The sequence below is a fragment of the Neopelma chrysocephalum genome, unplaced genomic scaffold (genome assembly GCF_003984885.1).
Source record: "Neopelma chrysocephalum unplaced genomic scaffold, ASM398488v2 Primary Assembly neopelma1_42b, whole genome shotgun sequence".
Classification (NCBI taxonomy): domain Eukaryota; kingdom Metazoa; phylum Chordata; class Aves; order Passeriformes; family Pipridae; genus Neopelma; species Neopelma chrysocephalum.
In genome coordinates, this window is record NW_020897701.1 from 1240820 (window position 1) to 1253296 (window position 12477).

Here is a 12477-nt window from a genome sequence, read left to right on the forward strand (position 1 = left end):
GTTTTGGACAGTGACTACCATGTGTTTTAATTTTTAAAGTCTTCAATAACTTCGTCTCTTAATTGTATCAGAACTTGAATTTGTTAGCATGCTTTCACTGAATTCCTTCTTCTAAATCAGCTTGCATTGACTTGATGATCTTAAGGTCTTTTTCAACCTGAATGATTTCATGATCACAGTTAATTGATTCCATGATCACAGTTAATTGCTTCCCTGACCCTAGCTGTAGTGCCATTCAATGTCAGCTCTGTCTGCTGACATTCATTTTTAACTCCGGGTTCTTCCCTCTTCAGATCAAAGGTTTCATGGTGAGTGATTAAAAAGAGGACTATTAAGTGGGTAGAAATTGAATGGATGTGAGGGATTTGAACAAGGAGAAAGATCATATTTTTCTGCAAAAGTTGATGCCACTTAGTTCTGCTGCCTGAGAGATGATTATAGTAATTGAAGTTGACCACAATTGGACCTTTAAATTTGTATTGCTTTGAACTGAAACATTTTTATTTAAATTCATCACTCATTATGCCTTTGCATGTGCTATTCAAAGTCTGAGGATTGCATAATTTACAAGAAAGAAAACAAGTCTCTGAACATAATGGGCAAAACTTCTAACAATACCCTCAAATTTTACCTGTAATTAATCACTCATGCTCAATTGCAGGCACAAATGTTAGCATTTACGCGTGTAACTGCATGCAGGCACAGGCACACAGAACCTTTCAGTATCGTCACCCCTGTTAGATTTCAGGCAAAAGAAATAAATGGAGATTCTTTTCTTATAAGGGCCAAGTGAATTATTGTTTCATAACATTATAATGGTGGAGTACTGAGAGCACACTGGACGTATGTTCTGTTCTTGCTTTTACGACAAATAACAAAGTACAAGGCTGGAGAAATATACATGTTGTAGACTTGATTTACATACAGCTGTAAGGAATTTTTAGGGCCGGATCTTTGTTTTGCTGCACGAGTATGAGTTTTCCTTTTAACTTACCCAGAACGAGTGGTTGGACTGAGGTCAGGAGTGGCTGCATGTTGTACCCTGAGCTGCAGCCATGGGATGCAAACTGCAAGGGCGGGAGAGGGGAGTGAAGGGCTCTGTGAGCACAGGGTTCTCCTAAAGGAGCTTTCTTTTTTGCAGAACCAGAAACTCTGGTATAATAACCTCTGGCGTTGTGAGAAACCATCTTGTGAGAGGAAAGGTGTTCTGGAGTATCTGGTGCAGTCACAGTGATACTTCTGAAATACAGCAAATCTTGAGCATTCTGTGCAGAAGTGGAGAAGTCTTAAAAACAAACAAAAACGAAACCACAACAAGAAAAAATAGTAATTGAAACAACACATGTATCTTCTGGGCTGTCACTTTGAAATTCTGATGGATATAACTAATCTAGAATAAGTTTTAGCTTTATAAGTTGCCTTGGCACTTTTTATGTGGTTTCCTTCCCTTTCCCCACTTCCACGCTTTTCACCCTTCTCAAGACATGTTTTGTTCATTTGGTTTTAATTCAGTCCCAGTTCAGTATCTTAGTGCCAAAACAATTCCTGTGCAGACGAAGAAGTGAGCTTGTGATGAAGGCACCGACTTGTCTTTATGGCCACGTTTGTATCAGTAGGAGCAACAGCCAAAGGCTGTTCTGAGTCCCAAGGCCAAATGACCTGGCGCAACTTGTGTCCATGCAACTAAATTAATTTACATCCCCAAAACAGGATTACCTAATCCAAACTTACTGCTAGCAATATGCCCTGGCTGGGCCTGTTTTTTTTTGAAACTATACCTAAAACTGTGCCAGCTGTTTTTCTGTACAGGCAGTTATGTGCAGACCTCCACCTTTGCCCTGCCCGTAGTTGATGACTGTGGGTCTCACCTTACCAACCTGTGTCAGGTGCAGGCAATGGCTAGCACAGGTCTTCTCTGTGAGCTCCCACCAATTCTAACTCTTGGGCTTTGTGATACTAAAGTTTCCAAAGCTCTGTTAAGGTCTTCAGACATTGTGCTTGTGTAGACAGGCTGATGTAAAAAACACAGAATTTATAATTTTCAAAGAGTAAGTAGAAAAGGAAACCAATTGAGAAGGAAAAATTCTGTATGTATTTCCAATAATGACAAATTAGGGAACTGAAAATACTGGCTTTCTTAATGTATACATATTTCTATAAATTATTTTCTACTGAAGTGTTTCTAAATTTGAGTGAAAGCTTTCACAATGGAACGTTCCGAGAAGAGCCAAACTGTGCACAAAACACTTGTTATCAGAGAGCTTAGGGCAATAAAATTGAAGGTGCAGTGTACAAAACTATTATCTTTATCAAATACATTTTAAATTAATTCACCTTTGGTCCAAAGAGCATAAGTACCACCAAGCTCGCACTCAAATGAAAACTAAATTAAGCTCTAGGGAGTCTTTTATAAAATACATTAGGTAAGGATGTCCTGCAGCACTTATCTGATCTACACTTGACATATTTTCGTAAGACCTACCTCCACTGGTAAAAATAACATGAAGGGAAAGCAGCTTAATGTATGGCCTACAGTCATGGCTTAATAAGCATGGCTTTTCCAGTCCTGGGAAGTTTACTTGATTGAGAAAATTGTTGACAGATACACAAGTAATTTTAAAGACAGGTCTAATGGAACTTATATGCTGGTTGCAATAATTACACAGTCAGTACCTGAGTTATTTTATGAACTGCAGACAGATAGCTTAGGTAGCAGAGCGTGTTTGTATTTTTTGTGGGTATGCACATTTGCTTTTACACCACAAACAGGTAACTTTCATTCAAAAATCATGGACACCTCATTTTAATGAGTAATAGTTTCATTGGCTTCATTTTTATCTCTGTTGTCTACCTGCAGGTCAAAGCAACAGATGCAGATGCTGACCAGTTTGGTGAAATTGAGTATTCTCTTTATGATGGATTTCATTTTTATGAAAAATCCAAAGCCTTCCAGATTGACCCACGAACTGGTCAGATCTGTGTGTCTCAAGACATTGACAGAGAAGGAGATCCAACCACTTATGATCTCTTAGTAAAAGCTACGGATGGGGTAAGTTTCACCTTTCCATATGCCAGATTTGTGAATGCACTTGGAGATTTGGATGTGCTGTATAGTTTTAAATGAGAATGTAATGAATTTGAATAAAATGTCAAATTTGAATTTGAATAAAATGTCCTATCCTTCAAGAGAGCAGGAAATAATACTTCATGAACTGTAAATTTTGACCTAAATTAATCAAATTGGCTTGTGAAATTCCCAGTTACTGATAAGTTGTTGAAAAACGTTTCTAGGGTGTGTTATTCCCTGCTGATTTTCCTCCTCCTCTTGGCAGCAGTGGACTCCAGGTTACTTCTGCTCCCTTCTTTCAAGATGACTGTAATAAACCAGTAACTTGTGGTAGAACTGCATGGCTACTGTTGGTGACAGTGATTTTCCTGGATAAATTCTTTGTCCTTTCTAGCTGGCTGATGCCATTGATGCTTCTGAGGCTGGGTACAGCCTCTCTGCAGCAGCATGTCTGAGTTTTCCCACTTTACAAGATTGGGTGCCTGGAAGTGGGTATTTGTGGTACAGCAAGAGCAGGATAGATGTATTTGCCTGAAATCATCCATTTCAGATCTCTGTTTGGCAAGGAGGGTGAGGACACACTTGTTGTGGTAGGAACACATGGAACACTTGTCTACCTAATGCCACTTAATAGAAAATTTTGGTAGTGCAACTTCCAAAAAACACTGAAGGAAAATTATTAATTTCATTATTTTCACAGCAAAATATTCATTTTGTTATGAAAATATCCAAAGGTGATTTGTAATGGGAGTCCCAGCCTGTACTTGTCTTCACCTTCATCAGTTTTAGTAATGAATTCTGAAGAAGCTGAAGAAAAAGGATACTGATTGGCTTCAAATGTTAAAATTAACATAAAGACACTTTCCAAAATGTTATTCAGGCCACATTTTGCAGTAAAATTTGAGCTTAAAAACATTGAAATTCAATTATTTCAGGCTATGCTGTCTTTATTTCATACTTTGGATATTAAACTTGCATTTAAGATAATGTCCTAAGTGTATCTAATTTTTTTTTTTAATGCAGTTGTGCTGGTAATACTGTATTTTTCATTAAAATGCCTGTGCTTTTTGTTAAAGTACACCAAAAAAACTTTGTGAACTATGATTTCCATATTCATGACTATATGAATTTAAATAGCTGCAGTTGACGGTTGGTATTAATTATTGCATTTTAAGAATGTAGCAGTATGAGGGTCTCTATTCTGAATTTGGATATATGTGTAATAATTAAGCAGTAAATCTGATTTTTCTTCTTTAGCTGTCACAATTCAGTGTTTATTTCAGAGGCTACAGAAGTATTCTCTTTTATTAATAGTGCCTTTAGCAACATGGCTTTTCTTCCCCATAGATTTTTTTAGAGGAGAAACATTTACATAAATATATTTGTATGTTTGTTTCCTGACTCATCTTATTTGAATGTCTAATAACTTGACCCTGCTCATTGCAGGAGGGTTGGACTGGATGACCTTTGAAAGGTCCCTTCCCACTCAAACAATTCTATGATTCTGTGATTTTAGTATAAGGATATAAGGGTGGGTATTTTTAGGACAGTACCTGCAATCCTTATAGCAGAGGTAGGTCTATGTAACCATTTTGGAATTTCACTGATTTGTGATTTCTGTCTTCAAAATTTGTACTTTGTACAGATATCCAAACCTTGAAGAGTAAAGCAGTCAGTATTGCAATGTATAATGGCAGAAAATTATCTATTCTTCTATACCTAAAAAGTTCAGTTTTCCTCTGATTAACATGCTTTGAAGCTGTATAAGTTTAAGGAAAACATACACATAGCTGGAATATCAAGATTAGTCATTAATAAAGGTTACGTGAGAGCTGGACAATAGCAGTGAAATTTTGACAAGTTTCTAAGATACTTAATCTGGTACAGAATATCATTTTGAAAATCTGAAAGGAAATATGTTTCCATGAAAAAAACTTGATGCATTTTTTAATTTTTCTTAGTTAAATTATTGCTCTAGTGATGAGTCTTATTTCAAAAGTTAAACAGCCAATGCACTGAAACTATAGAGTCCTTAATTTTCAGATTGTTCTTTCATTTATCTTCATTAGGGACCTTGTGTTTTCACAAGTTCAGTAATGGGGAGAAGGGTTCAGTTTTTGATTACCTTGTCTGTGACAGGCAAGACTTGATCTTTTTACTGAAAGTCAGCACTTTGTAGATCCCATTGATTTATCTTCTAAAAATTTGCCCATCTGACGCCTAAATATTAAAGCACCTAAATTCAATATTAGCTTTTCAGCATTTTTGGTATACCTGAACTTGTGTTGAGTCACTCTCCACATTTACAGCAGAATTATAGTAGAATATTTATTTGATCTTCTGACACTGTGCTGCTGGTTTTGATGGATTAATGATGCTAGTTGTGGGGCTCAAAGTAGAGGCTACGATCAGGGGTGAAATGTGTATAGAAAAAAGAGAGCAAGAGTGAAGTGTCACTGTTGACAAAGGAGGGGAGAGAGATTAAAAGCAAAGAAAATAACACAGTTAATTAGAAATGATGAGGAAAAGGAAGTATTTTCCAGGTGGTGCTCAGTTTATCTTACAGCAAAACTATCAGTTTCCTCCACCTGTTCATGGCTACTCCATTACATGGTTTTGGAGCTCGCCAGTTGTGTCTTTAATGCATTATGCAGAAAATGTAATGAGTGAACTTAAGTTGCACACAAGAGCTGGTGGAGAGGCAGATGGAAAACAGCTTCTGTTAAACTTTTGTTAAATAAGCATCCCATGAGAGCTTGTGGGAGCACTCTCATAGATTAAGCGAAGATGGAAAGAAACATCCTTGGATCTTCTGTAAGAAATGCTAGGTGTTGGGTTTTTCAGCAGCTACATCATCATTGCAAAAGGTTCAGTACCCCATCAGCCGGTGTATTAGTGAGTTACTGCCTTTCTGCATAGAAAGATACTTTGTTCTTTGTCCTTTGCTTTTTGGTAAACCACTCGGCTTATCCAATGTTCTTTGTCTTTTACACTGAAGCAATTGAAACGTAAATACTTGACACTCACAGGCAAAGCTTCTGAAGAAATTAAGGCTTTTGAAATAAATGGAGACATCTCTCCACTTTGACAGCATTATAATTTCAAGTTGACATCCTTTAGGTTTACAAAAAAAAAAAAAGTCTGCATGTCAGATTCTGTATCTAACAGTTTAGTTTGGAACAAAAATTTGACAGCACAGTTCACTGACAAAAACACTGGAGGCTGTAATGAAAATCTTGATGGAATTTTAAGCATTTTACAACTCCAAAATGAAGAAATACAGCTATTCAAAATAGCACCATTTCGACTTATTAAGACAAAGACTCTCTCCTGCCAAAGGCAGGGTAATTTTCTTTCTGAGACATGATAAAGAGGTGTAGTAATAGGTTCATATTTTCACACAAATTTTGTCCTGACAAAGTAAGGAAAATTTTTTTGGTGGTTATTTTACCTTAATGGTAGTTTCTTATGCCCCCTTTTTGTTCCACAGGGGTCACAACTCTTGGGACTCTGACAAGAAGCTGCTGTAATTGTGACTTTTTGTTGCATCAAACAGCACAACAGTAGTTAAAAATACTTGAACATTTGAAATAAGGGATTTCAAAATGAACAACTGTGGCTTTCTGTTGCTTGTAACAAATATAATTTTCTGTCAGCAACAGACTCATTTAAATCAGCCTTCATATTTTGCAAGATCTATGTTTTGCTTGCTTTTGAGTAGATAAGTATACCCATGTTGTTAGAAATAGGAGCACGTTGTTCCTTCTCACTTGGGATGATACTTAAAATTTTTCAATAGCCAGCACAAAAACTGGGTCAGTTAATACTGTAAGTTGATAAGCTAATATCATACTTGACTCGTGTGACTGCTTTTTCAGGAAAAGAAGGTTCTGTCTCCATCATAAAATTTGGTCTGTCTTCTGAGAGATTATGCTTCCCCATATACTTAGAATTAATCACTTTCAAAGGACTTCATAGTCTTTACATAACTCCATAACATAAATACAAATTGGAGAGTGGGGTCGGGGTTTTGTCATGTCTGTTTAGCAATAATGAAACTTAGAAGAAATGAATTTAACACAAGTTCTGAGTTTCATTTCATGCTGTTCTAACTGTCTTTTCAGATGCTTTTTAGTCTTGATCTCACTTCTTCCATGGCCTTCTTCCCTTAAAAATATTTTTGATTTCTGTTCTCAAGTACCTGACAGCTGTGGAGCTGCAGAGCATCTTCTGACAGTGAACAGAGCACATTCCCTCCCCTCCTCCAGCCCCCCCTTTTACCTCCTGTAGGGGGTTTCCTTACTACAGAAATCAAGGTACTGGGGAAGAGGTTTACCCTGAACTTAGGGTGTTGGCAGCGAGCCCACTAGATCTGCACATCTCCATTTCTTTGTATTGGCATGAGGTTTCATAGTGGTCCCGGTAATTTTTGGGCTGATGCTGGTCCAGTACTCTTCAGAGTCCTGACCCCAGGCACGTGTCCTGGCTGCTGGCTGCCTCTGCAGCAGTGTGAGCCCTGGAAGCATGCCATGCCTGATTTTCTTCAGAAGAAAACTGGAGTGCACCAGGAGGATGTGGGCCAGATCTCCTAGTCTGTGGGTGCAACACAGACATATGATGCACAAGATCATCTTAATTTTCCACATGGTTGGACCTTCTTGGGAATGTCACTGCCCCCCAGTAGAGGTTACATTACAACACCGAAGAAAAAACCAAACCAGAACAAAGCAAAAATCACTATGAAAACATGGAAGGGAATGCTGATAGTATTTTTTTGCCCTAAAATATGTCTGAACCCATGGAGATAAAAAAGCAAACCTTCAAAAATAGTTTGTGGGAGATTGTTATCTGGCAGGGCAAGTCTAAAGGTGTAATATCCAGTCTGAATCATTGAATAGTTTCACAAAGGTCGGGTTTAAGAGTAATTGACATGAACAATTAGATTGCAGAAATATGCAACATAGTTGTTTGTTTATGTTTTTTTTTTTTTAATATTATAGCTACTGTGACTGTTAAATTAAGTTTGGACTAGCTCAGCATAGTTTGTCGTGTATGCAGCAGCATCTGATCTGTGTCAGCAGTTTCTGTAAGTGACTGCAACAAGCACAGTGTGCTCAGTGTGACTTTGAAGAGCACGGGATTCTTTCTCTGTCTGTATCTTAATGTACTGCATACAGCATGTGCAGGCTATATATGTGCTGCTTTGTGCCTCTGAACGTGTCAGTGCCCCAGCACTGCCTGTGAACTGTGCCACAACAGAGCTGCTTTCTTTTAGAAATGTTTGTAGTTGTTATAGCTGTAAAATAATCTTGGAAATATGAACACCTCCAAACTCATGGAGGGAGTCTGCAGTGAGTACGAGGTAGTGTCTCTGAGAAGTAAATTGCCATTTGTTTCACTCAGGGGCCTGTGGGGTCTACAGTTCAACACCCGCAGAACTTTTTTTGCACATTGTCACAAAATTCAGCACTTTTCCAGAGCAAATTTGTATTTTGCTGTAGCGTAGTCTGATAAGCCAGCTTGCAGTTGCTCCTTGCTTCTCCAGTTTCACTCCAGAGCAAGGCTAAACATGGTCCCATGGCTATCCATGTGGTATTTTCGTGGGCTTTTGGAGGGCACCTGTAGAAGGAGCTTCAACTGTGTGGAGAACAGCAGAGCTGCTGGGTTTGAAGAAGTTATGATGCCAAAGCTGCAACCAAGGTCTGGCTCTTTTTCCAGCTCTTTGTTGTAGGGAAAAGAAACAAGAGCAGAGAAGTTGAGCCAAGATCCCTAGAAAGTATGGTGAGACTTCCTTCTCTGCAAAATCACAAATGCACTGGAAACAATTTTATGTAATCAGTTATGAATTTTACATCAACATATTGTTTCAGTTATGTCCTTCAGTGAATTTGGTATTGTTCTGTCTTGTGTACACCAGCTGAAGGTGTGGGTATGTAGGCAAGCACAGGTGCACACATACAGAGATTTAGATGCACACACACACACACACACACACACACATATATATATATATATATATAATGTCTAGACACAGGCACATGCTGGATGAGCAGAACCTGCTAGGGTGGTAAATTGAGGATAGGTCTTGCAGGCAGCAGCCTGACAAGTCAGCTTCTGGCTGTCCTGCACTGCTCCTAGTCTGTGTCCCTGATCAATGGTTGAAAAAGCCCATATTCACTGTTAAGATGGTCATGCTTTTAAATCTGAAAGACTCACAGATAGGAGTTATTCCTGCTTTACTGGAGTACCAGAGTCACCTGAGGGGCTTGTGTTTTGTGGGACAGAAAGCCCTGACTTTTATCTGTGAAGGAATAAGTGGTGTGTTAGTGATAACAGTAAAAACACGTGAGGTTAGACTAGTAAGGTTTTTGACATGTGTTGTGCTCATTAGTATTAACAAAACTGAGTTTGTGTTCAGGCGTCACCATTGTAGAGAAGCTGCAGTTCTTTGTGTACTCAGTCAGCCCACTGGAGTTTGCTGAGCATGTAGCTTGCTTGCTTGCTTGCAGTATTTTGGGGTATTGTGGATACTGTAAGTTGCTTTTAATGGATGCTTTCATTGATCAATATTGTTGCAGCATGCTCCATTTCCTAAGGATAGGCTGAGGCCAGTTGTGCATCATCCTATTTTTAAAATTGATGTTGTTTTTTGTTTTTATCTTTCTGATTTATCCAACAGGGTGGACTGAGTGCCCAAGCTTTTGTTCGCATCGAGATAGAAGATATTAATGATAATCAACCTATTTTTGAACAAGACATCTATGTGACAAGTATCAGCAGTCACACACAGCCAGGAACAGAAGTCATCAATGTTGTTGCCACAGACAGAGATTCAGGAATATATGGCCTTGTCACATACGAACTGGTCCCAGGAGAATTTTCTTCTTTTTTCACAGTGGACACATCCACAGGTACTGTATGAATCTGAGATTCAGAAAGGTGATAATTACACAACATGTATATTTTCCCTGATTATGCTTTTTTTGATTTGGAGTCATGTCATACAGCTGAAACTTAGATTCTGATGGAAAATAATTTGAGAGTAAATTGGAGGATTTAGGTTTACCATGAAACCTTTGCATTCACTGGAATGAGGAGAAGAATGGAAAATATAGTACATGCCAGTACAGTGAAGGACAAGCAGCATGCCACTTATCCACTATTTTCAGCCATAAGTCTATTCATCCTTGTAAGATACAATCAAAACATTGGCTTTTAAAACAGTATCTGAATTCCTGAAATGTTTAGGTCTTACTCTTGAGGAGCAATAAAAGAACTTTCAAGATGCTTGTCCTTTCATTTTATCTCTCTGTGTTTGTTCTAGTCTCTCCCCTTCTGTGTTAGGATAAGTCCCCATTCTGCTCACAGTCTTACAGTACTTCATCACCTTCCTGTTTGACTCAATGATTAGCTTTGTAAGTGTCTTTTTCTGCCTTTTACTTCCTGGTATGACACCTCTTCCTTCTGGTTTCTGGAGAGAGGTTCAATGAAGGAGTGATGACAAGAGCAGGAAAACAATTATGGCAAAAGCAAATTTTTGTGAATTTTTTCCAAGACGGGTTGAATGTCACAGATTGAATTACTGTACAGCAGCCCCTGTAGTTAGCTCTCTGACCTTAAAATAGTTGTGAACATCAGCTGGAAAGAACATGAGTATTGCATCTACAAATACCCATGTTGTCTTTCAGTGAGTAGTTGACTAAACTGCAACTACCATTTTTCTTGAGGGCCAGCCCATATATATGAATGTATCCTGATCAACAGATGGTCATGGCACAGGTGATTATTTTATATGTTTGAAGATTGTTTTGGACTGTGGTACATGTGTGTATATATTAGCTATTTGGCATACAAAATGTTGCAAGGCTCTATTCTTTCAAAATGATGTCTATTTTTACACAGTTCCCAAAATATTCTGATGAACAGAAGAAACTAATCTGCTTAGGAAGTTGGTCTGCTTGTCTTGGCTTTTTCAGAATTTATTTAATTGTGGACTTTTAACTACCTGTCAAATCAGATTCTCTGTGGTATAACTGATGCCAAAAATACATAGGTCAATCAATAATTAGGGAGCTGGCTCTCCACAGGCATTTAACTGGTTATTTTAAAACTGCCCCAGCAGGCTTGTCAGAGAGAACCCCTGTGGATCACATTAGAAGCACTGGCTTCGCAGAAGCCTTTTGAAGGACCTTTTTCCTTGGATTGTGACCTTTTGGCCTCTCTTTCCAGTTTGGCATTTGGTATAGGAAAAATGTCATGCTTGATCATGAAGACTCTCTAAGTTTGTAAGTTATTATTACCTTGTGGATCTATCATGGTGTTTTATCAAAGGCAGACCAAATACAAGGTGAAGTTGGTTGAGGTCATTACTGCTGACATTTCATGATGATAAAAGCATTTAGGTCAGAGACAGTATTCCCAACATTATAGTGCTTGGAATCTGATTGCCCTTAATCAGATCTCCTGGGTAATTCACAAGGTTAGACTATGTCTAATTTTAACTTATTAATATTAATGGTATGGGATTTTTTTCTGAATACACTCTTTCCTTTTATATTCTTCCACATCTACCAACAGTAATGCTTATGCTCAGTCATTGGTGAGCAGAATGATTTTTAAACTCTTCAAAAAAATAAACATTATAAACAAGAAAAACCCATTAAAATTGCCAATTTGTCACATAGAAGTTTTTCACTCTTTGTGGATTAGAATAGCTGCAAAAGCTGTTCAGTATTCAGAGGCAGATGACACAAGTGGCTCACTGTTAGAGCACAGAGATTTTGAGCTCTTCCTCCTTACTTTTTGTTAGAACAGTGACATTTTCCAGTGTTCATTGTGCTAAAGCTGTCTTCATATGCTCTAATATATGGCCTAATTTATATGTGCCTCTTTGAAGGTTATGTGGGGAACCTCATCTAGTTATGTGGCCTGTGTTTTGTGAACAGAGGACAATGGACGAGTATATCAGGGAATAGGCATTCCGCAGGAGATGAATCTCCAAACCTGTAAGCCAAACAAGATCACATTGCAGTTTTGGTCTTTTTTCTTCTGATCTTGTGGATGTGCAGTCTGTTACTGATGTGTTCTGCAGGTTTTCCAATTTGCAGTATGGCATATTCTGTTTTATCTGCTCTTTTTATTATTAGAAGACCTAAAAGGAGGCACAGTGATGGTGTTGGAGTATTCTGTGGATTTGCCTTACTGATAAGTTGTTTTTTTTTTTTAAATTATTATTTTTCTCACTGATAGAGCATTTAGAAAGGAGGAATGAAAATCAGTGCATTAGTAATTTTGATTTACTATGTTGATTATAGTCCTTAGCATTGTATGTGTATGTGGACAGAGATATTTTCAGTATTACGAGATTTAAAATAATTAGTAGCTAACAGTTTGTCACTTTACACTATGAT

General features: G+C 37.9%; 1 protein-coding gene across 1 annotated transcript in view; it reads left to right on the forward strand.

The window, feature by feature from the left end:
- The window catches only part of DCHS2 (dachsous cadherin-related 2), a 111174-nt gene that overhangs the window by 44472 nt on the left and 54225 nt on the right, over window positions 1-12477 (forward strand). The window contains exons 2-3 of the mRNA XM_027676882.1: window positions 2858-3049; window positions 9747-9978. Of these exons, the coding sequence (XP_027532683.1) occupies window positions 2858-3049; window positions 9747-9978 (424 nt within the window). The remainder of the gene's footprint in view (window positions 1-2857; window positions 3050-9746; window positions 9979-12477) is intronic.